This window comes from Falco biarmicus, chromosome 1 (assembly GCF_023638135.1).
Source record: "Falco biarmicus isolate bFalBia1 chromosome 1, bFalBia1.pri, whole genome shotgun sequence".
NCBI lineage: Eukaryota > Metazoa > Chordata > Aves > Falconiformes > Falconidae > Falco > Falco biarmicus.
In genome coordinates, this window is record NC_079288.1 from 35,960,280 (window position 1) to 35,986,240 (window position 25,961).

The 25,961-nt window shown below is 55.1% G+C and overlaps 1 protein-coding gene across 3 annotated transcripts; it reads left to right on the plus strand.

Moving 5' to 3' along the window:
* The first annotated feature begins 10,780 nt into the window (after window positions 1-10,780).
* TBX3 (T-box transcription factor 3) lies at window positions 10,781-25,709 on the plus strand. Of its 3 annotated transcripts, none has more exons than XM_056347785.1 (8): window positions 10,781-11,244; window positions 12,847-13,291; window positions 15,155-15,422; window positions 16,693-16,839; window positions 19,027-19,103; window positions 20,452-20,609; window positions 21,964-22,661; window positions 23,468-25,709. In XM_056347785.1, the coding sequence occupies exons 2-8, from the start codon at window positions 12,897-12,899 to the stop codon at window positions 23,912-23,914; spliced, it is 2,190 nt and encodes a 729-aa protein (XP_056203760.1). In that variant the 5' UTR covers window positions 10,781-11,244; window positions 12,847-12,896; the 3' UTR covers window positions 23,915-25,709. The 3 variants fall into 3 exon arrangements, with proteins under 3 accessions (XP_056203760.1, XP_056203752.1, XP_056203766.1); XM_056347777.1 differs by lacking the exon at window positions 10,781-11,244 and adding an exon at window positions 11,833-12,230; XM_056347791.1 differs by lacking the exon at window positions 10,781-11,244 and having other exon boundaries at window positions 12,122-13,291; window positions 15,251-15,422.
* Window positions 25,710-25,961: the final 252 nt, after the last annotated feature.

Below are 25,961 nucleotides of genomic sequence, written 5' to 3' on the forward strand. Positions count from 1 at the left end.
GGGGAGGCAGAGCCCAGGGGAACGTGGGGACCCAGCCCTCCGGACGCAGACACGGGCAAAGCCCCACGTGTCCGGCTGGGGGGGGGCACCTCCGCCGTCCCTCTGGCCCGTAAACCCGTGTCCCCCCCTCGGGGGTCTGCTGGGTTCTTCCCTCTCCCTCGGACCGGCGCCTGGCGGCGGCAGGCGGTGTGCGAGGCGGAGGGGAGGGAAGGTGCTGTGGTGTGCCCAGGTTGCGAGGGGAGGATTGTGTGCCACTGCTGATTAAACGCTCTCCCCGAAAGATGGTATCCGACATGAGATAATGAGGCTCCGTGACCGGCCCCAGGTTCCCTTTAAGTTTTCCCATGGACTCGAGCTGTCGCCAGTTCACAAAACGACAGTGTAAGACAGCACCACGCTACTCAGATCCAATTTACGGCGCACAAAAGCTGATCCCCAAATCCCCACTAACAAACCGGGACCCGCAGACAATTCCGATAATGTTTAGTTTTTATTCATTTCTCGACTAATTAACTGGAATCCCACCTCCTCTTCCCCCCTCTTGACAGTGCCCAATTAATCCGCAATGTATGTCAAAGGTCTGGAACCCACTGTAAACTGCTAAACCTTTGCAAAGATTTGCGTGTCTCTATATTGATCTGATTAGGACCGGGATGCTTTTTTCTCGCTATTACTGCGTGCAAAATAAAAACGTCGCGCCTTTTTTTTTTTTGTCCCAAAAGCTTTCCTTTCCCCAGCTCTAACAGGATTTCTCCAAGGCGCCTTCAAACCTCTCTGGGTGTTCATGAAAAGGCTTGAGTTTGTTTGGTTGGGTTTTTGGTTGGTGGTTTTTCTTGTTTGTTTGTTTGTTTGTTAATTTTTTTAGCAGGGGCTCAGAAAGGAATCAAGCGAGATGAAGTTATCTTCAAGACAGGAGGGGAGCGCGTGTGCGTGTGATGAGGAGTTAGACTAAATCTGGATTCCCTGTGAAACGTCTCGTCTTGGAAAATAAAGACCAGAGGGGAGGGATAGGGGTGGGATAAATGTTTTATTGGGGGTAATTATTTTTTTTTTTTTCTGGGGGGTCAGTTGGTGCCGGCGCTGGGGCTGCGGAGCGTGGCTCCCCGACGGAGCGGAGCCATCCCCGGCGGCCGGGGCCGCCCGCCCCGCTCCGCTCCGCCGGCGCTGGGGCTGGGGGAGCTCGTTTCTAATCTTCGGAGGGAGCGAATATAAAAGAGGAATTTATTAGCTTTCAGGCCATCAGAGGAATAAACATTGATTTTATTGACCTAATTATGGGCCAAATGACTCCTTCCATCGATCACGTAAAATACTTCATTTGGAGAAAAACAGGCGCGGGCGCCCGGAGGCGGGGAGGAGAGCGGGTGGATGTGCTGCAAAAAGGAAAGAAAAGCAAAAGCTAGAAAATGTACGGAGGGGTTTTAATGCAGTTAACGTGCCCGTCGCGCTGGAGCTCAAGCCGTCTCCCAGACGTTACAGTGCGGATGTTTTGCAAACTAAAGCTTTTATGTCGAATTCCAATCCGGCCAGTCAAATTGGCTAAAATAGCATTAAACAAATGGACAGCGGGTTATTTATATGCCTCCACACACACCACCGCCACCACTGTATTTTATAGACAGAGAAGAATTACTTGAAATGTATTTTACAAGCACAAGACAACATGTCGTTTCAGCCTGAGAGCAGCGATTTCTCGTAATTAGAGTAGGCTCGACACTAATAAAGAAGCAAACAGGGGGTTTTCTCTGCTTAAACCCAGCTACTGTCCCCAGCGCTTTCCTGGGGTTGTCGTTTGACGGCGAGGGAGGGGGCGCACCTGAAGGCACCTGCCCGGGGAAGGGGCTCCGGGGCGACCGGCTCCTTACGTACTCTTGCTAGGACGAGCAGGGCTCATGAAACGCGATTATTTTTATTTTTCCCTTGCTGGTGGTTGACAGCGAGACCTGACTGCATTTATTTGCTTGAGATTTTTCTTGGGGGTGGTGGTCAGGGTATTTCGGAGGAGCAGGCGGTGCGGGATGAGAGGCGCTTTGGTCAGGGTGTTTGTTCCCATCTTATGTCACCTGAAATATTAGATCCCGTACACTTTCACCCAGCTTTAGATGTGAGAGCGGGGTGGGGAGTGGATATTTTCAGTCTAGCCTATTTGTAGAACTGGATCTTTCCTTGCCCCGGTCCCTAAGCTCGGTTTAGCACTTCTCCTGCCGTGCCGCGCTATTCCTCCCGCTCGGGGGCTGCCTCCCGCGCTGCAGCTCTCACGGCCACACTCCCACCGCCGGGATCTGAACTCCCCCGATCCCCTTGCCCCCCCTTCCCCACCCCCCACCCCCGGGCCCGGTTATTCTGCGTCACCCGCGGTTCCCCGGCGGAGGAAGCAGAGATGCTCTCCGCCGTGGCACGCATTGTCTCGTAGCCCATAAACGCCCGGCTGTCACTTCTAATAGCTCTTTTATTGCAATTCGTTAAGATGAGCGGTGCCACGGCTCCCCCTCGGCGGGGCAGAGCCGGGGCCGGGGCCGCCCAGGTGAGCACCGTGCCGGCAGGTGGGAGCGGCGGCCGCGGCGCCATCCCGTGGCCGCAGCCCACAGAGCTCCCCGCGGGGCTAGCTGGGCCCTCCGTGGGGTGGGCACTCCTGCGGGGACCCCCGCGCCCTCTCCCCGCCCCCCATGGGAGCGAGAGGTTCACCCGCCGCTCCCCCTCCCCTCCCCGATCCTTCCCTCTCTCGCATTCAGATAGTGCTTTATGCAGAACATCTGTAAGGGAAGGCAAAATAAATGACCACACTTTTACACCACTTCCTACTTAACTTCCCTTTTTATGTGGCTGCTCTGGATTTTCCGACGCTTTGTACTGCTCGAATCTTGTTTGGATGTTTCTGCATGTAATACTCTGCCCACTTTAGCTCTTAGGATGGGCTTGTCTTGTATTTTCTTTCTTTTTTTTTTTTCCCCCTCTCCCACCCCCGTCCCAGCGTGCAGACAGCCTTTGACAATATGCTCTGCTCGCTTTGCTGTCGGAGGAAGAGCAGCAGGATCTGTGCTGCCTCTGTAGCCTGGACAGGGGCAAACGGCTACACAAGTGGCAGGCATTAATCACGCCTTGTCTTTGCAGAAGGTGAGATCCGTGCACGGTGCACCCACTTATTTGCTCTTAAAATCCCCCCTTCTCCTTCCAGCCCGTCGCCTTCCTGTCTCCACTGAACAGCATTTTTCCCAGACCTGGGATCCGGACGATTGTCCTAATGGTATTTAAAGAAAACACGGATTAAACATTCATTAATGCTTTTCTCCCTTATTTATACTGTAACCTCCAAAACCGCGGTGTCCTGTGCACGGAGCGTGTGTTCAGCCTTGCTCTAACGAGGAAAAAGCTGGTTGGGAGGGTGGACTCCCTCGGTGGGACCCCGAGGTGATTTGATGAACTGGGAACCAGTTTCCCGGCTGAATTTAAGCTCCCAAACCCCGCCAAGAACTGGTACCAAAGTGGTGAGCAAGTGGCTGCGCTCTCCGGGAGCGCATTCCCCGGCTTGTTCAGGGGGTCAGGAGTGATGCCCCAGCCCCCCGTCTATTTCGTCCTACCCCATCTCCCGTCTAACTGGAATAATTGCTGCCGCTTTTCTGAGACCTCCTGGGAGCGTTTTAGCTTGCCTTTAAGTCTATGCCATTAAAAGAAGCGGCTGCAGCAACAGGTGAGCGGGGGTTTTGCAGGGGTAGGAGGTGGCGGCCGGTGGCCCCGGGGGGCTGCAGGCACCGAGCCGCCCTGGCGCGCATCGACCGTGGGGAAGGATGCTCCACGCCGCACAGCTCGGCGCCGGGGCAGGGGCGAGCCCGGCGGCTCTCCAGCAAAACCTGCTCCAAGAAAAAAAACAAAAACCCACAAAAAAACCCCAAACCTTTCTCCTCTAATCCTAGTTACAAGAGAGGAAAGGATCCGCTCCGGGAAGCGGAGCAAGAGCTGCACAAATATTGTTTACACCTGCGACGCGAAGCTGGCTGTATTCTGCTCCGCACGGCTTTAATTGGAAATCTTTTCCGTCTGCCCCAACTCCCGGATCATCTGGGTTTAATAAATTTTCACAACACTCCTGCTGCTCTAGAGAAACGCTGTGGTAGAAGTCGGCTCTGCCCGTGTTTCTGAATCCCAGCAGAAAAGTAATTACCATAGGAGCAAGAGTGGCCTGGGACTTGGTTTTGGTCCAGGGGAAAGGGTGGGGGGACGGGGGGAGAGAAACCTGGCCATGGAGTGGGGGCTGTAAAGCTTGTATATGTGTATACACACACATACATATGTATAGAAAAGCAAGGAGCAAGTGCAAGATCGAAAGCAGAGCCTGTCTTCTCTGCAGCCACGTGTGCCATTAAAAGCAAATAAGTCAAAGTACTTTTAAACTATAAAAACATGGGATCTTTCCCCTTCTGTTACTTTTTTTTGGGGGTGGGGGGGGGTGGGGGGGAGGATACAGATCCCGTCTCCCCTTCTCAGATGACCTCGAAGGACCGGTTTTTTCACTTTCCCATGTGTGCGCGTTTGCGCTTTCCGGAAATCATTCTAAAGTTTGTTCAAAATACTAAACTAAAATAAAGCAGCGCTGCAAAACCTCCCACGCCCTAAAGACAGAGGAGCGGGCCGCCGCCCCCCCCCCCTTTTTTTGTATTTTAAATCTTTGTCTGCCTTTTTTTTATTTTTTTAATTCCATCTTCTTGTGCTCCCCACGGAAATGATCTCCGGAGGGTTTTGCTGGATCGTGGAGAGGAAGGAGCTCTCTGGTGCAGCGCAGCGGGCTGCCGGTGCCCCGACGTGCCGGAGGGCCGGGAGCTGTCGGCGGGGCGGCCCGGAGCCCCCAAAGGGTGAGAGTCTGGGCTGCCGGTTCCCACCCACGGCTGCCCCCGGACGGCTCAGCCCCCGCGGGATATTGCCCCCAGAGCTGGGAAGTGGTGGGGAAGGAGGAGAGGACTTTCCCCCTCCAACTACATCCTCTGGAGCGCCGCTGGGATGGAGCCGGCAGCCCCCTGCCCTGCCCGTCGGGTGTCAGCTTCAGGCTGGTGGAAGCGGCCAAGTTCTGCGAAACTTGCCGCTACCCAGAAGTTTCCCAGGGCTGCGGGGGCACATTGCGGCCGCTTTTTGCAGCCCCCGTAGGAAGGCAGGGCGGGTGAAGCCCTTCCCTCCCCTGCGCAGGCAGATGCCAGGGGTCAAACATACAGAGGGGCTGCAGGGGAGGAAAAAAAACCCCGTTCCCAGCCGCCCTCAAACCTCCTAACTGGGGCACTGAAAAAATAAAACTCTTCCCTCCTCCCCCAGAAAATCCGTGAGGTTTGTACATTTTACTTCTTTGCGCTGGGGATAGTTTGGGCTGTGTTTCACACAAGACGGAAGGAGCGAAATGAAATTCCTGGGGACGCGGTCACGCCGTGGTTCCATCCTCCACTGCCCAAATGCGTCGGGAACATCCACTTGTAGCAGGTTTTCGGTGCTGCAGCCCATGGCGGGCACTGCCGTCGGGGGGAGCGGTGCGGGGTCCCGCCGCCCCGCAGGGACACGGCTGCGCCCCGGCCCGGGCACAGTTCGCTTGGGCACGGCCGGGGCTCGGGGCTGGTGACAAATGTCGCGTCCAGGCAGGAGTTGTCCGCTGCCTCCTCTTCTCTGCCGTGCACCTCCTGCCTTGGGGTGTGCGGGGGGGGGGGGGCTACAGCTCTTTTTAATTGAAACCTAGTAAGGAAAATAGTAATGGATACCAGGCTGCGATGGAGGATACGTGTCCGCAGCTCCATGATGAGTGTTAGTTCAGCAGACTTTAAGAAGCCGATTCTTCTTTTCTGTCATTTCTCTATTGACAGCAGCCCCTATTAGATTTACCATGTCCTTTTGCAACAGCTGGTCCTCCCCCCGCTCCCCCGGGCCGAGGTATCAATCGATGGCCGGCTGACTTGGTGGCATCTTGAAGAAAACGGGAGCAAAGCGTGTCAGCGCCGGTGCCAGAAGCTCCCGGATCCCCTCCCTGCTCCGATGGCACCCGGCGGCTACCGTGTACCCGGGGGGGAGCTCAGCACCGCTCTGCAGCCCCAGGGGATGCTGCCCGCCCACCCTGCGGGGCGGGGGGCACGGAGGAGACCCCGGGAGGGGGATGGAGATGGGAAAGACTCTGGTTCTGGGTTGTTAAAGAACACGGCTGATGGTCAAAGCAGATAAAATCGGTTTCTTTGGAGGGTGCTCTGAGTGCCTGGTTCTACTGGGTCTGCAGGGAGGCGGGGGGGGGTGGGGTGGGGGGGCTGTGCAGTGTCGCATCTGGAGAGCTGGAGGGCTGCTGCGGGGGGAACCGTCCTTCCTCGGTACTGTTGTTGTGGTGTGTGTGTTTAAATAATTGAATAAACGTATCCACTCCTTCCCTCTTTCTCCCTCGCACGCAGACACACAAAGACAGCATTGAAAAGATAGATCTGTTTGACTATAGGAAACGACAATTAGTGCTACTTCCTGAGCGGCAAACTGTATGTATACGCCTGGCTATTTAAAAAACAAAACAAAACAAAACAAAAAAAACCCAACCAAAAAACCCCACCCTTATCCAAATAGTGAACTCTATTTACAATTTCTGCTTGGCCAACGATGGTGGAAGCAGAAGGATGGGTGTAGGGAAGGCAAGGGAGGGAGCAGGACTTGCGTTTCACCTCTGCCAGCAGCACACTGGTGAGAAGAGCAAGACTGAAGGGGTGGAAAGGGCCATCGGGGGTACGTGTGCAGCGGGTGATGCCTTGTGGCAAGGAGAAACTGAGTGGTGCAAAAACGGCTGGAAAAGGATAAAAGAGGGAGAGAAGAGGACTGGCCTTAAACCTTGCTGTGCCCTAATTTGCCCCAGTCGGTGAGGCTGGGCCTGGCCAGGAGGCAGAGGGGAAACCTGCGGGAGGCAGCGCTGGGTGATCCTTTATTTTCTTTTCCCATCGGTGGTAATGTGGAGACAAGTGGAGAGCATCAGAGCTGACTAGGGACGGACAAGCTGAACACAGGTCTTGTGGGGAGGGGAGGAACTGGAGCAGGGATGGTGATCCAAGTGCGAGTGATGTTTGTGAGGGGAGTGAAAAACCATGATCCTGGAGCCCTGATGTTTGCGCTTCTACCACAGCCGGCACCTGGCAGGAGCCATGCCAGGCCAGGGGGCTCAGGAGGAGCGAGGAGATGGGGGCTGCAGGGGACAGCCTGCTGCCAGCACCGTGGTGACCCTGGGCTGGGGGGGACAGTGGTGCCTGACCCTGCAGTGGCTCTGACGTGGTCAGTGCTGGGGGCACGAGCAGCCTTTCCCAGAGGGTCGCGTCCCGGCAAGGTCTGGAGAGTAAGAAACCTCTCCAACTGCTGCTTTCTTCTCTTTTTTTCTCCAGTGCTCCAACGAGACACATGTAAGTTGTCTCTGGGCTCACCCCAGCCCTACAAAGCTCAGCTGCGCTGGGAAGGGGACCTGACCCCCAGCTCCCTCCTCTGCTTCTGTTCAGAGAGATGGGAACAGCCTCTTTGATTGCAGTGGGACACGGTGGGGCCCAGCCTGCTCAGAGAGACATGGTTTTTTTTTTCTTCTTGCTGTTTCTAATGCCTTACCATGCGCTTCCAGACCCAGGCAGGTTATTTTGCAAAGTTTTCAGGCCAGGCTTCCTGTGAAATTCAACTGGCAATTAGAGGAAGGGCTCTACTAAAGGGAGAAGCGAAGAGCTGCTGTGGTGACACCCCCTCTCCCCGTAGCAATTTATATAGTCCGAGTATATAGACTCACTCCCTAAGGGACCCACTTCATTACACTTGTGGCCTGCAGTGCCACTCTGGGATGGAGCTGTGTCAACACAGCCCCCGTGTCCTGACACCTTTTGCTGGGCTGGGGAAGGGCCTGCACAGGGCAGGGAAGAGTTTCCCTCGGAAGAAGTGTGTAATCGCTGCTCTCCAGACGCCCCCCGCACTCCAGCCAGTATTTACTGCAAACCTGCCAAAGTAAACCAGCCCAGTGGGTTTTATTTCAGATAAACACAGCGCAGCCACGGTGGGGTGTTGCCTTCCAAAGAGCTGGAGACAGAGCGGAGGCTGCGTTGCTGGGGGAAAGGGAGGGAGGAGAGGGGTGAATCCTGCAGGGTGCAGGGTGGCTGGCAGGCAAGGATGCGCCTGAGCCCCTGGGGATCCTTGGGACCTGACCGGCAGCATGATAAGGAAATGCATCGATAGGATGCAAAACCCCACTTAGGTTGTGCACGTTGGCCTTGTTCACCACACACCAAGGTTTGTCCTCTCCTGCAGAGCACCTATGAGCACCCAGCACACGTGGGGTTGCAAGAGACCCCTCAGGTTTTGCTATGGGAACAGGGATTTGCGGTGTACCCCAGGGCGCGAATCCTTCCTGGTGGCACGCACCCACACAGCACCTCCACGTACACACACAGAGGTTGTGTAGCACACGTACAACCCCTCCACGCACATACGCACGCCTCGGAGCTGCTCCCACAGGCCTGGGAGAGGACGTGTGGGCCCAAAAGCTGGGCTGCTTTATTTTCTTCTTGCCTCCTTCCTCCAGCTGGCTCTTCAGGCCACCGGGAGAGCCGGAACCTCTCTCCTCCCACACCTCCAACACACGCACGGGGCAGGCTCGCTGCACGCCCCGAGCTCTCGTGCAAACGCTAAAAGTTGCTTAGGAGGGTGAAATCTGAGCAAGTGGGGCTCTCCCAGCTGCTCAGCCACCAAAGGCCCAGGGTCTGGACTGGACCAGGGAAAACCCAGCGAGGTGCTGGCGGTGGCGGCCCCAGGGAGCGGGGCAGAGCTGGGGAAGGTGGGAGCCGCTCCCCCCGCCCCGGCCTTTAGCTCTTGTGCTCTGAGATCAGAGAGCCCCGGCCTGGCCGCGCTCCGGGGAGACAGCGGGGACCTTTCATGCCTCTTTGAAGAGCCAAGATAGTGTCGGCCTTGGTGCAAGCCCAGCCTGCAGACGGCCGGGAGGCGCGGGGGCAGCGGCTATCGCGCCGTGCTATCTCACCCGACCTCCCCCCGCCACCAGCCCCATCCCCACCTCCGCCCCGCGCCCGGCTCTTCACCGTCGGCCGCCCCGCTCTCCTCTTCTTTTTTTCTTTACCCCGCCTTCCACCCCTTCGCTTTGCCATTCATTTCTGCGGGACTCCTTATTTATTTATTTCTGCGCCTCGCTTATTTATTTATTTCTGGCAAAGAGGCGGCTAACAAGTAGCTGGAAGCACTGGCCAATATTTAACTAAGATGGCTGGCCATCAGGTCCCTTTTGTTTGCTTGCAAATTAATCATCCAGCGCGCAGTCGGCGCCAGGGTAGATTTATCACACACAGAAGGGGGAATGAGGCGGCCGAAGGGAGACAAAGACTGTTCGCACCTTCCCGCTTTTGATCTTAGATTAGTGCAGCCTCCCTTCATAATACGAGTCTCCAGGGGGCTTCGTCGGGGAGGTCACTCGGAACTGGCGGAAGTTTGCACGCCATTAGCCAGACGCTGAAATTGGAAATCATAAGCGGCAAACATTTTATTTCGCTGCGCGGGTGGGTGCCAAGTGCGGTGCAAGGTGCGGGGAGGCGCGGAGGGCGGCAGCGGCTCCGGCCTCTGCCGCCGCGCCCAGGGCGCGCTCCGGAGGGGTGGGCGCTGGGGTGCGGGCGCGGCGAGGCTCCGGGCGGCTATGCTTGTCCTGCGGGAGCCCGTGGGCACTGCCTGGGCACCGCCTGGTCCCCGGGAGAGACCGGTGGCCTGGTTGGGGCAAATTGCGGTAAACTTCTTGAAGCCGCCAGGCGTTTGCTGTGGGCTCTGTTAAAAGGCTGGCATTGGGTCTGGGGGTTCCCTCCGCCGCGGCGGCTGTCGGCAGGAGCCCGAGAACCGGTTCCGAGCAGAGGTTGGGAAGAGTCCTACTCGTCATTGATAACGAGTTGCCACAGCCCATCCCAGCGCTGCGCGGCGCGGGTAGCCAAGCTCCTGGCTTCGCGAAACACATCAGCCTTGCCGCGCCCGCCCCCCCCCCCCCCCCCCTCTTTGAACGCATTACTCCCGCTTCCTTTCCTCCATCCTCCTCTTTTCTCCATCCACCCCCACTCCCGACCAAAGGGGAGATATTTTGGTGAATGCAAAGAGATCCTAGACGCTGGTTACTACAGGGACTTCACCAAGCTGGCGCCAAGCGCTCTTAACCATGTGCGTCAAAAATGCAATGTTAGAAGAGCTAATCACTTTAGAGGTTCCGCTCCCATCTGCGCGCAGCCAGTGCCGAGCCCCCGCACTCCTCCGCTCCGCTCCCGCAGGATTATCTTCCCCTCTTTCAAGCAGGATGGGGTGTCGGGAGACTCCCCAGCCCCTTCCCCGCCCCCCCCCCCCCCGGGATGGTGTGGGTGATGATTCGGCACCTCCCCGCGCTGGGCTGTCACGCGTGGGCGCCCCGTGCCCTGCGTGCCCACGGCTCCCGCGACACGCACACAGCCGCAAGCCCCCTCTTGCTGCCCTGGACTGTCACCCCCAGGGAACGTGTCTTCCCAGAAACTTCCCAGGCGGATCCCGCCCGGTTCGTCCCTCTCCATTGGGCCGGCGCAGCCCCACGCGTGATGCCTTCCCGGGGGGGTGGGGGGGTGGCTCCATGCGGGCCCGGCCGTGGGGGGCGGCCCGGGGATGGGCAGCCCGGGGATGGCCCCCCCGCCCCGACGCTGCCCCGGCCGGGCGCAGGGAACGCCGCACTTCCCGTCTCCTCCCCGCGCACCTCATGGAAGAGGAGGGGTGTGGGAGCGTAACCCTCTCGGCGCCGGTGCCAGCCGAGTGGCTTTAATCCTCCGCGGCGAGGAAAGAAAGAAGACAAAAAAAAAAAAGAATAATGAATTTTAAAAAATCCCTTTTTTTTTTTTAGCTGCCCCCCGCGATTAGCAGCCGCCGGGCCCGGGGCTGAGCCGGGCGGCGGCCCCCGCCCGCCCCGCCGCAGCCCGCAGCCGCCCACCAGGACAATAATAACGGCGGCCGCGGCCGCTCGGGCAGCCGGGGCCGAGGGAGCCCCGCAGAGCTGCCTCCGCGCCGGCTCCCACCTCCCGGGGCTCGTCCCAAGGTTTGCGGGGGGAAGGAAGGCGACCAGCCCCCGGCCTGGAGGTTCTGTCTCGTGTAAAGAAAGCTGCTTTCCCGGGGGGAGGGGGGGACACCGGGGGTGACACCAACTCCGGCGGCTGCGGGGACCGGCGGCAGCCGCGACGCGGCGAGGATGGGCGAGCGGTGCGGCGGGCCCCGCGGCCGCCCGAGGTGGGTCTGGGGCGAGAAGGGGGGGGGGGCACGGTGGGGCCGCAGCGCCCGGAACGGTGCGGTGTGGTGCGGTACGGCGGGGGGCACGCAGCGCCGGACATCCCCACCCCCACCCCTCCACCACCCCCACCCCCACGCGTGGACCCCCCCCGCTCCCGGCGCGCCCTCGCCGCCCTCCAGCGCTGCCAGCAGCCGCTGCTTTGGAAGATCCTACCGGGCGGCCGGCCGGCGGAGAGCGTAGGGAAGTGCCCAGCCTGCCGCCGCGCCGGGGCCGGGGGGCGAGGCGGCCCCCAGCACCCCCCCTAGAGGCGGGTGCCGCCGGCCGCCCTCCCCGGCGCTGCCTGCTCCCTCCCCTCTGATCATGTTGACATATTCACACGGCCCGGAGTACTAGTGATGCTTTGCTGCAGCGTTACAGTTTCCGACACCTTCTTTTTATAACTCGGCTCTGTCCCCCTTCCACTCGACCTGTCAAAACCACGCCTATGGAGCCTCACAATTGGTCCGAAAGCGTCAAAGGGCCAATCAAGGAGGCTGCAGCTCCCCTGTAACCCACAACACATCCATACAATCCGGTGCACGCAGAGCACAGGCTCACAGGGAATTCTCAGAGCTGAGAGGCTCCTTCTCCCTCTCTCTCTCTCTCTCTTTTCCTCTCTTTCTCCCCCCCTTTTTCTCTTCCTTTCTCTTTCCCTCTCTCTTTCTCCCTCTCTCCTTTGCTGGAGCGCTGCTGGAGAGGAGACAAGAGCGTAATTCTTCCAGATTTTTTTTTTTTTTTAAGGCAGAGTGAAAGAGAAAGAGAGGGGAAAAAAATAAAAAAAAAGGAAAGGAGGAGGGTGAAAGAAAGAAGAGATCCTGATGGAAATCAGGGCAACCTGACCAGCTCCTGCTTGGAGAGGGGGGAAGGCGAGGCGGAAACGAGATTTCCCTACAAGTTTTTTGCTGCTGAAGGTTGCTCAGGAGCCTTCCTCGGTCGGCGAGGGGGGGTGGGTTTGTTTGCTTCTTTCTGCTTTCCCTCCCTTCCCAGCCTCTGCTCTGCAGCCTGACCGTACGGAGGAAAGGTGGAGGGGTGGGGGGGAGGGGGGGGGGGAGAGCCAGCCACCCAAAAAGAAAACCCAGCTTCGAGCCGTCACCCTCCGCCACGAAAGAAGAGAAGGGAGATTGAGACTAAGAGAAAAAAGAAGAAGAAAAAAAAAGATCTCGGCTTGTCCAGCCCTTCTGCGGCAACAGGAGCAGACAGCGAACCCGGTGGATTTTTTTTTTTTTTCCCTTCTTCGGCGTTTCTTTTCCAGCGCACGGACTTCCACTCCGGAGAAAAAAAAAAAGAAAAAAAAAAAAGATCAACAAAACAAACGCAGAGGCCGAACACAAAAAAAGCAAGACTAATAATGAACAATCCTGTTAATCCGCTGTCCCGAGGGCTGGGGATGTGCCCCGGCTCGGGAAGTTGTAGGCTGTAGAAGTTCTGCCTCTCCCCCCATGTACTGTGCTTTCTAGAGCTTGTTTCCCCCCCCCACCCTTTTTTTTTTTTTTTTTTTTTTTGGTGCTTTATTGCTGTTATTGTTACTATCTTAATTTTTCTTCTTCATGATGTGCTGTTAGAAACCACTCCGGGACTACTCCAGCAGTAGGAAGACCGAGGAGTGGAGTGGATGAATATACCGATGAGAGATCCAGTAATCCCTGGGACAAGCATGGCTTATCATCCTTTTTTACCTCACCGGGCACCGGACTTTGCCATGAGCGCAGTGTTGGGACATCAGCCTCCCTTCTTCCCGGCTCTGGCTTTACCTCCCAACGGGGCAGCCGCCCTCTCCCTTCCCGGGGCTCTGGCTAAACCCATCATGGATCAGTTAGTGGGGGCTGCAGAGACTGGTATCCCCTTTTCTTCCCTGGGTCACCAGGCAGCAGCCCATCTGAGGCCTTTAAAAACTCTGGAGCCAGAAGAAGAGGTGGAAGATGATCCGAAAGTGCATCTGGAAGCCAAAGAGCTTTGGGAGCAATTCCATAAAAGAGGCACGGAGATGGTGATTACCAAATCGGGAAGGTAGGTCTGGGTCGGGGTTCGTGCCTCTCCCCCCCCCCCCCCCCCCCCCCCCCAATCCCTGCACCCCACCAGGCTGCTCCAAAGCAAGGCTGTTTCACCGGCACTTTTCTCCATAAAACTCCTTTCACCTGGAATTACAGAAAGTTTTAGGCGGCTGAAGATCCAAGCCCATCTCGGGCACCATGCTGCAGGGAAAGGCTCAGCCACGAGCTGGCCCTGCTCAGCGTGTGCCGGGGGTGAGAGGGTCCTTTCATGGTTCAGTAGCTTAATGCTTTCTGGAGAAGGCTGGTAGCAGAGAGAAAATAATTTGGGGTTGGAAAAGGAGCTGGCCTGACTTCAGCTTTGCTACATGTATTTTTTTCTTCCTTGAGAAAGAGAAAGGGGAATAAAGGAAAAATTCTGTGGAGCGGTGCATGGCTGCTGGTGAGGCAGGAGCTGCAGAAAGGCAGATAGGATCGGTTTATCAGTTCCTTCGCTTATGCCTCTCTCTCTACCGGGATCTAGGCGTGCATTTGTGCTGACTAATTAGATCTGGAAATGCACAAAAAGCTGACGAAAATACCCAGCGGTCCTGCAGCCGCTGCTGTGGTGGCGGGGAAGGGTTTGCAGCTCCATGCTGCCTGTCCCTGTATTTATATAATCTTCACGTGGGAATGAATGAACATACACGGCACGTCCACGCTCAGCATTTCTGCTTTTTATAGGTTTACCCATCTGAAATCCCTCTCTGTATTCGCTACTCATTGACATCTGTGCTCTTTTACAACTCTGCCTATCGCTGTGATGACATACAAGGAGAAAACCCCCTTCCCACCCGGGTGTTTTTATAAGGGACTCTCTTAGAAACCTCCCAAACAATTTGCGTGTAATTTGCCAGGAGAATAACTCGAGGAAGCCACTCCTGAAAAGTCTTCTTAGATGGCCTTCAGCTGCCTTGCTGGAGCCTCACCTACTTGCAGAGCACCAGTTGCAGGCTACAGGCTCAGGGGAAAAAAAACAAACAAACAAAGACCAGCAAGGAGGAGGGGAAAAATAATCCCCTCGCCCATTTTACTGCTTTCCCAAAGTTTTCTTTGTTAATTGTGGTCAAAAGTTTTTGCGGGAGAACCTCGGCGAGTGTTAAGCGCTCTTACAAGTTGCAAAGTCATGTGTTTCCTTTTAAGTTGAGATTGCTGAATGCCAACCGCTCGATATAATAAACAGCAAATTTGTGGTATCCTGTTCCAGTTTGGAGCTGGACTGGGGCGTGCAGGGGAGCGGGGTTGCAGGGAGCCCTCTGCACGATTGGGGTGTCACCGGCCGGCTGTGGCGTGGGAAGCCACGGCAGCCACTCTGCCCTCACGGTAGGGTTTTGGTTTTTTTTTCTCCTCCTCTGCAAAGTGGGAAAACTTCCCTCTCCACTCTTCGTCGGTGGACTAGGTTATAATAATGTGGAATATTTATTTTCTCGGGGTGCAATCTGTTCCCATGTCTTTGTTTAGCAGGCGAAAAGGGAAATAGGGAGAGACCCGAGAGCCCCAGATGAGGCTTTGCAGTTTAGGACTGGCAGAGGGTAGGCGCCCGCTGATTTCCAGGGAGCACGTACCTCTCCCCTCCGCCTTCCATCCCAGGGACCATTTTCTCCTGAAACTTTTAAGTGTTTGAGAAATCTTTTTGTTGGGGGTGGGGGTGAAGCCTTTTTGCTGGGCGGGGGACGACACACACGACTTTTCTGCTTCTGAGAGCTGAAGCGATTGCTTGGTAGACACGCTACCGAGATTCAGGAGCTTATTTAAATGCTGTAATGAATTTTTATTTTATTTTTGTCTTGTCTTTTCTTTACCTCTCTCTTCCCCCCCCCCCCCCCCCCCCCCCCGCCCATAGGAGAATGTTTCCTCCATTTAAAGTGAGATGCACTGGACTGGATAAAAAGGCCAAGTACATTTTGTTGATGGATATTGTGGCGGCTGATGATTGTAGGTACAAATTCCATAATTCCCGGTGGATGGTAGCCGGCAAAGCTGACCCTGAAATGCCAAAGAGAATGTACATCCACCCGGACAGCCCGGCCACCGGCGAACAATGGATGTCCAAAGTCGTCACCTTTCACAAGCTGAAGCTCACTAACAACATCTCTGACAAGCACGGATTTGTGAGTGCCTTTTACACCTTCCCCCGTGCCCCCCTTCCCCTCCCTCGCTGCCTGGCCGGAGCGGGGGTCCTGGTGGGGGGGACCCTCCCAGGAGCGCAGCGGCTGCTGGGCCGGAGCCGTGCCCACAGCCCCGGCTGGCAGCTCCCGCGGTGGCTGGAGTGTGGGGAAACTGGGAATGAATCCCCCCGCCAGGCGCATCTGCCCGCTTTTATAATATTCCGTGATTTTTTCTGTTGTTGAGGTCAGGTCTAAACACTCGAGCTTATTCTGTAACCTCTCCGTGCCAGTCAGCATTAACTTTAGCGATACATTTCCAGCATAGCACAACTCGGTATTTCTCGGAGCTGTGGTGACTTCATATATATCTCTATCTATATTTTATTTTTTTAATAGAGTTGATCATACTTTTTAAGCGTAGGAAAATGATATGCATATGTGTATAAAGGGCTTAAAGGCCTAAGTACGCAAACATTTAAATATATATTAATCTGGATAATGTAAAGCAAGCCGGAGTGAAAATAAACAGGGACCAAAATCAGAGGTCAAGTTGCCCATTCATGTCTGTCCGCTCCTTTACATTTACTGGGTGTGCAGAGATAAAAACTTACCCTAAGAGTGAAATCAAACAAACCTGCTGATAAGTGCTCGGACGATCCTTGCCATTTCTTTCTATTCCTGGGAAAGCCTCCGCCTTGGAGCCAGGGGTTGCTGGTGGTGGCCGCGGTCGGGGGATCTCTAATGTGCCGAAGATTGCATTTGCTGGCTGTGATTTGATTAGACGATACATTTTTGCCTTTTGCAGAAGGCCTTAAGTGGATTGGGGCGAGCAATTAGACCTAGCCAAGGCTCTCGTGGTGGCGTTGCTATTGTAGCTGCTGCTGCTGCTTTACTTGATTTTATTTTATTACTTTTTTTCACTTTGAAATCAAAAGACGTTGCAGCCAGAACCCAAACAGCTTCTCCCGCTCTCCTAGGAGAGTTCTGCTGGGATTGCCCCCCTCCTCTCCCTTCAAGAGGTCCGGCGGGGAGAGCCTAGCTCCGGCGAGCTGGAGCTGTCAGTGCTTTTTGTTGGATGCTGCAAGGCGTGTGCGTGTTTGGAGTGTGCTCGGCGGGGAGGAGGAGTGAGGGGAGGAAGGAGAGGGAAGGCAAATTAGGAGGAGAAAGTGCCGATGGCTGGGGGAAGTGCGAGGCGGGGGTGCTGCTCCTGCTGACCGTCTTCTTTCCCCTCCTCTGCCCTCTCTGCTCCGGCCGCTGCCCCCCCCGCCCCCAGACCATTTTAAACTCCATGCACAAGTACCAGCCCCGGTTCCACATCGTCCGAGCCAACGATATTCTCAAGCTTCCCTATAGCACGTTCAGGACCTACGTTTTCCCGGAGACTGAATTCATCGCAGTGACCGCATACCAGAATGATAAGGTAAGGAGATGAAGAAAGGATTTGTTTTACGTGTTTTGGCTTTTAAGAGAGCTTTTACTCTGCATTGTTCCTTAAAAATCACGAAGCCCATCCCGCTTCTCTCTCTCCCTCACCTCTTCTTTCCCCCAAAACCTCCTTGATCCAACTTCGGGAAGGCGCTGGGGGAGGGGGTCGAGCACTCTCTTAACTCGACCTCGCCGAGGGCAGTTAGAGGGAGGTCAGGGGGGGCTGTTTAGTTGGGTTTTTACCAGTACCTCTCCCCGGTATGGGGAAAGGGGTAGGATGGGGTGGGGATCGCTGCTCTCAGTGTGGATTTAATCTAAGATGCATCAGAGGGGAAGAAAAAAAGAGAGAGGGAAAAAAAATCGGCTCCGTGTGTCGAAAGAGAGGGGGGAGAGCAGCAGGGCTGGAGATTTTGTAATTTTTCCTGGCCTTTGTGCTGTTTTAGCTCCTTTAACAGCAATTGGCAATAAGGCTGGAGCGCACGTCTGGTTCCTATTATTATTATATTATGATTTTTTTTTTTTGCATCCTGCAGTGTTTTATTATTTTTTGTGGTGCAGAAATATGCTCTGATCAGAGAGGGGTATCTCGCTTGAATTTAGCTGGAAGGTCTGAAAAAGCCAGTGTGAGAAAGTTTTGCAGCACTGCAGACGCTGCCTTTCCATTTCTGCTGGTTTATTGTCGCTTGCGACGAAGGTGGTATATTTGAGAGAGTGGCAAATGGTGAATTTACGATAATTAAGTCAAGTGGAAGGAAGCGAAGGAGCCAAAAAAGGGGCTTTGATTTTTTTCTGTCTATAAATTATAACTTTGCGTGCGTGTGCGTTAAGCGCAGAGGGTCTGGATGTGCAGCCCCTACTCACTGCAGCTTCCCTGTGCCGCTCTCTGTCCCCTCACATCCTTCACTCTTAAAAGTCTGCACCCTTCTGCCCTCGGTTTCCAAAAGGCCACTTCTCCCTCGGGGCTCGGGCGATTTTCCTCTCTCGCTGCGGCCGGGCGTTTGCAAGGAAACGGAAAGAAAATGTGTGTACAGAGAGTAGACTTTGCTTTGGGACTTATCAGCAGGGCTGTTCGTCCCGGTCTATCAGCTGGGGCCGGCTTGGGTGAAGGACAGAAATGAGCATATTTGTCTGATTGCCATGAAATCGCCTGGAAAGCGGCGTGCGGGAGCGGCGGGGAGCTCTCGGCTCCGGCGCCCTGGGAGCCGCCTCGCCGGCAGGTCAGAAGGCACAGCCGGGATCACCTGGATTAACCGTCCTGCTGCTTTTGAGCAGTGGGGTTTCTTGCTCTTTCCTGATCCTGCGTGTGCGGCGGGGGGGTGGGGGGGTGGGGGGTAACTCGGGAGCCGGGGCCGGTCCTGCCCGGCACTCAGCGGCAGGCAGGGGTTTGCTTTCGGGGTCCGGCTCTGCTCTCAAATTGAAGGGTTGCAGTGCTTTCAGCCCGGCCCAGGACCAGGGCTGGGAGCGGAATGGTGGGCAGGCAGCATCCCCTTTCCCACCCCGGTATCCCGTTATAGTGAGGGGAGCCCCTGGCCGAGCTTTGAATCCCTCTCTGCGCATCATATGTGTAGGCACGGGGAGTTGCAGGGTGTCCCGCTCTGCCCCCCGGTCCCTCCAAACACAGGAAGAAACAGCCATTCCCTGCAATAACCTGAATCTTGAGGAGACCCCCAAACATTCACAAAAAAACCTTACACTACTACCCCCCAAAAAAAAAATCAACTCCTGGCACCCCCAGTACCCCAACAGACACGCGGAGCATAATGCGATTATATAAAGTATTTTATTATAGCAAGGGGGTGGGTATGATTCCTTTGCGGTTTAATTATGGCATTCAAAGAGTTTTAAGCACAGGCATAACTTGCATGGATCGCATTGCACGGCTCAATTAATTCCGATGTGATGGCAGCAACACGGGGCTCTTTCATTGCCACCACAGCCCGGGTCACTGGCCAGGGGATTGAGGGCAAGCTGCCTCCAAACCAGCTTGGGAAAACAGGGAGATTCACCCCAAACCCAGGGACCTTTGCCCCCTGCCCTGTCCTGCTCCTCCTGGGGTCCTGCCAGTACTGGAGGGGGGACTGGGGAGAGGAGTTTTTTGCTGTTACTTTTTAATACAAAATCTCCTGATCTCTGCCCCAACCCCCTGCCCTTTTTTTTTTTTTTTTTTTTTTTCATCCTATAGATCACTCAATTAAAAATTGACAACAACCCCTTTGCCAAAGGTTTTCGGGACACCGGGAATGGAAGGAGGGAAAAAAGGTGAGTCTGGACAGATTATATATAGGCACCTCGTTTGGTTTTCATGTGTAAAGCTCAGGACATGAACAGGTCAAAATCACCTCGCCTCGCCTCCAAACCACACTTCTCCCCGCCAAAATTCATAAGGATCTTGTCGTTAATAACGCCAAACTGATTGCATGGGAATTCTTTCCTGCTTTCCACATTTATTTTTCACATCGCAGGGAATGGCTGGCCAAAGGGATGGTGGTACATTAAACAAATATCACTGGAGAAAGAAGGTTCCCTTAAAATTTTGAGAGGGAACATTACATTATAGTTTGTGTCTGGGACTAGGAAAGAGGGAGAAGTGAGGGCAGAGCTGATCGCTGATTCAATCTCTTCTGGCATTTTCCCGGGGACTATGTCAAAAAGACTAAAATGTGGAGGAGAAACATATAAATAAAGTGTTTTGACAGAGGTGTCTTGTGAATATGGAAGTAATTAATGATAGAAGATTCTTAATTTTTCTAAAAGCAGCCAGACGCAGTTTGTGCCCCAGTTAGACAGCTAGACAGAACTTGTTCTAATGGGACTGGATTTTTATTTTTAATATTGGGGAAAATTGAGAAAGGGGTGATTTTTTTTTTCCTTTGGTGAGGGATATATCTTTTGTTACAGCAGACAGAATATTTCAGCTGTTTGCACTTTGATTTAGATAATGAATAAATCTATCTGTTTCTCCTTTTTTAACAAAAAATTAAAAAAAAGGAGGGGGGGGGGAACACGACACACGACTGTAATGTAAAACAAGAGGCCTTTCTCCCTGCCCAGCACTGAGCCCAGCGTGCACACACACACACACACACATGCATATGCGCACATGCCAGGTCCTCTTGTCCGTCAGTGTGAAAATAAAGCCAATACTGGAGCCACAGGACGGAAATGATTTCTAATTTCTCTCTAAATATAAATAGATTTTTACTCGGGGTTAATTGTTGGTGAAAAGATTACATAAAGTGCCTAACAAAATAACCACTTCCTAGCAATCTTAGCAACCATTAAGATGGCTCATATCTCTGGAACATCCTCGCCTTTTAAAAGCTAATCTCCAGGGAATGCTTCCCTCTCCCCTCCGCCCCTTGTCTTTAATATCTGCCCTCACTGAGTTGCTGCTCACCGCTTCCAAGAAATCTCCTCTTATTAGCAGCCAAGCCCTGCCTGCGAGAAGCGTTCCCCCCTCGAGGGGACCTTGGCCCTTAACTCCCCTGCCCCAGTCATCCCCAAATGAGATCGCAAGAAGGGGCTGGGGAAGGGATGGGGGGTCCCTGGGGTGGTCCCCGGGGGGGTTGCCGGGGTCCACTTGCCCAGCGGGTGCGTGTGCCCGTAGGAAGCAGCTGACCCTGCAGTCCATGCGGGTGTACGATGAGAGGCAGAAGAAGGAAAACCCCACCTCGGATGAGTCCTCCAACGAGCAGACGGCCTTCAAGTGCTTCGCCCAGTCCTCCTGCCCTGCCGTGCCTGCCGTCGGCACTTCCAGCCTCAAAGGTGAGAGCTGCGGCCCCCGGGTCCCCCAGGACCCCCACGGGGAGAGCCTGGGTGCCTGCTCTGCGGGGGGACAGATCCTGGCCCGTACCACTGCCCTTGGGCACTGGCCTGCCTTCCTTCCGTCCTTCATTCCTTCCTTCCTTTATCTTGCCTTCTTTTCTCTGTTTTCTCTCTTTACTCTCTTCTGTCCTCTCACTTCGTTCTCCACTTTATCTCTTTTCTTTTCCCTATTTCCCTCTTCTTCCTGCTTTCTTCTTCTTTCTTTGCACCTTTCCCTTTCCCTATTTCCCTCTTCTTCCTGCTTTCTTCTTCTTTCTTTGCACCTTTCCCTCTCCCCTTCTTTTTCTCTCTCATTCTTTCCCTCTGCCCTCCTCACTCTTCCTCTCCCTCCTCCTCTCCCTCTCTCTCTGCTGCACGTTCATTCCTCCCCTCCTTGGTTCAGAAAGGAGCTAGCTCCAAGTCAAGGGAGCAAAGACAGACCACGGGGCAAAAGTTCAAAACTGGAGTCACTCCATTAATATTCCTCTCTGAATCTGTTATTAGAGGAAGGATCTTTCCCCTGGATACAGTCCCGAACTTTGTTATAGAAAAGTCACCCTTGATTTCTCTCCGTGCGGGGTTGGGAGCTGTCTGCAGCTCTCTCACATGTATTAATCCATCCAGGGGCGGGGGGTGCAGGGGGAGGAGGAAACAACCTCTTTTTTGTTGCTGCTTTACTCGTTTGTTTCAAGTCCTGCCGAGCTGAGGGGAGGGGACCCGAAAAGCAAACCAGAGCTTCGCACCTGGGGCGCTGAAATTAAGAGATGAAGTGCAGAGGAATCCGGCGAAGCCGTGCATGCGATTGGGGGGTGGGGGTGCAGGGGGTGATGGACGCGGGGGTGGGGGTGCGTGTTCAAAGTTTGCCCATTGAAAGGGCTGAAAGCTTGGAAAAAGTTCTTAGGAGACACATCCCCAAGGCCCTCCAACCCGCCGGCAGGACGGTGCTGTCCCTGCCGCTCCGCTGCCTCTGCCGCGGCCGAGGGGGGTCCCCGGGGGGTCCCCGCAGCCCCAGGCAGCCCCAGCCTCCGCTGGCCCGGCCCCACCCGGCTGGGGGTCGCTCCCCCGGGGCCGCTGCTTTGTTTCGCAGCCGGTTTTGCTGCCCTGTGTAAAGCTCGGGCTGGCTGGGATGGGGCGGGCAGTGGGAGCTGGGTGTGTGTATATTTATATGATTATAATAATAAAAAAGGAAGTATTTACATCTAAACCTCTGGCCGGCGTGGAAGCCTCTGTGCCCCCTTGCCCAGCCCGACGGGGACTGGGGGCTTTAGGGACGCGCAGCGCCGGATCCCAGCGCCGGGCTCCCTTTGTCTTGCAGATCTCTGCCCCAGCGAGGGAGACAGCGATGCAGACAGCAAAGACGATCCCTTGCTAGAAGCCAACGAGTCGGGCAAAATCAGCACGACCACCACCCCAGCTCCGGCCAGCTCCGCCGCGCCCGCCGGAGACGACCCCCGGCAGAAGGGGGGCAGCCCCTCCAAAAGCCACTTCTTCCCCAGTGACTCAGCGGGGAGTCGGAGCCGAGAGAGGACGGAGAAAGCCCCTCCGGACTCGCGGCACAGCCCGGCTACTATCTCTTCCAGCACCCGGGGGGGAAGCCTGAGCGGCGAGGAACTGAAAAGCCCCCTCAGGGATGGCCCCAAGGTAGATGAGAACCGGCTGCTGGGGAAAGAGCCCTTCGCCCCCCTGACGGTGCAGACCGACAGCGCGGCCCACCTCAGCCAGGGACACTTGCAGAACCTCGGCTTCCCCCCCGCCCTGGCCGGCCAGCAGTTCTTCAACCCGCTGGGGAATGGGCACCCGCTGCTGCTGCACCCCGGGCAGTTCGCCATGGGGGGGGCTTTCTCCGGCATGGCCGCGGGGATGGGGCCCCTGCTCGCCACCGTCTCCGGGGCATCCGCCGGTGTCTCGGGACTGGACAACACGGTCATGGCCACCGCGGCGGCCCAGGGACTCTCGGGAGCATCGGCGGCCGCGCTGCCTTTCCATCTGCAGCAGCACGTCCTGGCTTCTCAGGTAGCTCACTCCGCCCCCCCCCCCCCCCCCCCCGCTGCCCCTCTGGAGCAGGGGGGGCCGTCCCGGGGAAGGAGGGGGCAGCGGAGCACCCCTTTGGGTCCCCCCCACCCATCCCCGGCTCTCCCGGGTTTGGGGAAAGCTGGGAGGTGGGAAAGCCCCGCGGTGTGTGTGTGTGAAGGGGCGGGTGGCCCACCTTGAACTCCCGGAGCTCTTCCACCCACCCCGCTGTCCTCTGGCGCCCGTGCTCCGTGACACTGTGCCGGGGCCAGACCTCTGTCCCTCCCCCGCCGCCCCGGGGGCTTGGTGCCCCCCCCCCCCGGGCAGTCCCAGCGCGCAGCTCCGCGGTGCAGGGCGCGTTGCAGCCTGCGGAGCGGAGCCGCCGGCGGGGGAGCGGCGGGGGGCTGCCCGGGGGGGGAGGGGGGTGGGCGGAACTGGCCGTACCCACCGGGACAGAGCGTTTGGACAGAGCGTTTGCCCCAGCGAAAGAAAATCTTCCCGCGGGAGAGAGACACCACGGCCCTTCTCTCATTGCGGCCCCTCTTGGGGCTGGCGGGAGGGGGCAGGCGATGTGGGGGCCGTGCGGGGTTGAGCCTCGGCAGGGTCTGCCTCGGGGGGGCGGGTGGGTTTGGCCTCGGTACTGGGAGGACGGGTCTTCATCCCCTCCCGTGGGCAGCAGCTTGGCCGCTGTCAGCTCTCCCAACTGGCGTGTGCGTGGGGGCTGCTGGCGTGGGGGTGCCGCGGAGCATCCCCCGTGGGGGGGATGTGCGGGCCGGTAACCCTTTCCTCTCTCTCCTCCTTTCCCGCAGGGCCTGGCCATGTCTCCCTTCGGAAGCCTCTTCCCCTACCCCTACACCTACATGGCAGCGGCGGCCGCCGCCTCCAGCGCCGCCTCCAGCTCGGTGCACCGGCACCCCTTCCTCAGCGCCGTGCGGCCGCGGCTCCGCTACAGCCCCTACCCGCTGCCCGTGCCCCTGCCCGACGGCAGCAGCCTCCTCACCACCGCCCTACCCGGCCTGGCTGCCGGCTCCGGCGAGGGCAAGGCGGGGGGGCTGACCGCCAGCCCCGGCTCCGTGCCCCTGGACTCCGCCTCGGACCTCACCAGCCGTTCGTCCACCCTCTCCACCGGCTCCGTCTCCCTCTCCCCCAAACTGGGCGCCGACAAGGAGGCGGCCACCAGCGAACTGCAAAACATCCAGCGCCTGGTCAGTGGGCTCGACCCCAAGCAGGACAGATCCCGCAGCGGCTCCCCATAACCCCCCTGCCCTCTGGGGGCTCATTTCAAATCAGTCTCGCAGTGCACTTTGTTTGAAAGAAACCACATCCTCCACCCCGCGAGTGTGTTGTTTTGTTGTTGTTGTGGGGTTTTTTTACCCCCCTCCTTGATTTTGTTTTTTCTTCCCTTTCTATTTTTTTAATATAAAATCCCCCGGCGTTGTGTGCGCGCTTACCAACAGAAAGGTATCTGGCGAAGCAGGGGGGGTGAGGGTGGGGAGAGGGTCGGGGATGGGGGAGTGGAACCGAGGTGGGCGACCTGGGTTGGAGGCTGCTCGCAGGGAGCAGGCTGGCCGAGCCAGGTCACCGGCGGGGTTGTAGCATCCTCCTCTCTCTCTCTTATTTTTTTTTTTTTTAACTGTGTAAAAAAGGAAAAAAAAAAACCAACAGAAAAACAGAAAAACAAGCACCTAAAAGCAAAAATAAAAGAAAAAAATCAAACAAACGTATGAATAAAAATTAAGTAAGAGAAGTGATTTTTTTTCTTTCCGAAAGAAAAGCGTGTAAGTAACTTGCATATCGGTTCTTCAACAGTTGTTTCCTGGGCGGGTTGTTAACGACAACCCCCTTAGTCAATATTAAGGGAAGCTGTGTGTTTAAAATATTATTGTGATGTCTGAGAGCCAGTCGGTGGCTTTTTTTGCATGTTCCATAGTAGTCTGCTTTTTTTGGGCGGGGTGGGGTGGGGTATTTTTTTATTTCGGTGGGGTTTTGTTGTTTATTTTTAATGCTCGTTTCAAATCCCAGGGAAAAAATTATTATTAATAATAATAAAAACAAAAATAAGACCCTCGTCCCTCTACCTTAAACATCCTCCCTGTAGCAACAACAGTAAGAAGTGTAGTTGGAAAGGAAAAAAAAAAAGTGAATTTATTTTATCTAAAAATCTCTGTAGCTTGACTGTAGGTTTATCACAGCTTTCCCTCTTTAATTGTATATGCAATAACAAGGTTTAAACATACTGAGAAGAAGAAAAGAGCGGACGCTATTATTAAAGTATTTATGTAATTATTTGATAACTTGTAAATACGTGGAATATGAATACTCGAAATTAAACTTTAATTTATTGACATTGTACATATCTCTGTAAATACGACTGCAGCTGTCTTTTTTTTCCTTCTGTTTTTATTTTTAGTCGTTTTCATTTCAGCTTCATAATTCCTTTAAACATACACCCCGACGCAGAGGAGAAATCCCCCCATTTCTGAGAGCTCACTTTTTAAATCTGAGTTCACCCCAGAAAACCTGACCTCGTCCTTTTGTAAAGGAGCCGAATGCAAAAGGCAAAGCAGTAACAAAATTAATCAAAGTCCTTTAAAAAAAATAAAAGAAAAAGCAGTGTGCCATGGTAGCTTTTAATCCTCGATTTCTTCAGTGTTCAAAGCGCTACTTTCCGCATAAGATGTCGACGACAAAAAAAATTATATACGTTAATACACGACAACAGGCTTCTCCAGTGGCTTGAGAGAAAAAAAGATGAAGATTCTAGGATTTTCTTTACTTTGTATTATTTTCCCCCGTTTCCTTGGTGTGTCAAAAAAACAACCCCGCGATGGAGTTTTACTACTGTGCTTATTGTTGTCTTTGTTTGAGTGAGTGCATATTTTCTTGGCTTGAAAGTCAGGTGCTCAGAGCTGGTTCAAAGAAAAAAAAATGAAGGTATATTTTGTGTTATATAAATGTTGAGAAGTTCTTGCTATTTTTTTCCTGTACTTTTTTTTTTTTCTTTCCCTTTTAAAAGTCACTGAAGTTTCAATAAATTTTTATTGAAATGTCTTGGGCGTACTGTGAAATGCCTTCACCCCAATCCTCCCGAAAAGTGCCTGGGAGGATGGAGGGGTTGAAAGATATATGTCCCTCTTCTGCCTTCCTCCTCCACCCCCCATCCCCTTCCCAATATTAAGATATTTCTCCTGGAAGGAGCTAGTACGAACCAGTCGGGATGGTGTCGTTTGAATTGTTGGTGGGGAAGGACGAGTTTTAAGCAAGCTGTTTATTGTACCTTTTCCTCTCGCTTTTAAAGTCGAT

Excerpts from the sequence above, each read along its gene's own strand:
- TBX3 (XM_056347785.1), top strand. The coding sequence starts at position 12,897 with ATGAATATACCGATGAGAGATCCAGTAATCCCTGGGACAAGCATGGCT. Across the intron at positions 13,292-15,154 it reads GTGATTACCAAATCGGGAAG|GAGAATGTTTCCTCCATTTA; the intron begins GTAGGTCTGGGT and ends CCCCGCCCATAG. Across the intron at positions 22,662-23,467 it reads AGCACGTCCTGGCTTCTCAG|GGCCTGGCCATGTCTCCCTT; the intron begins GTAGCTCACTCC and ends CCTTTCCCGCAG.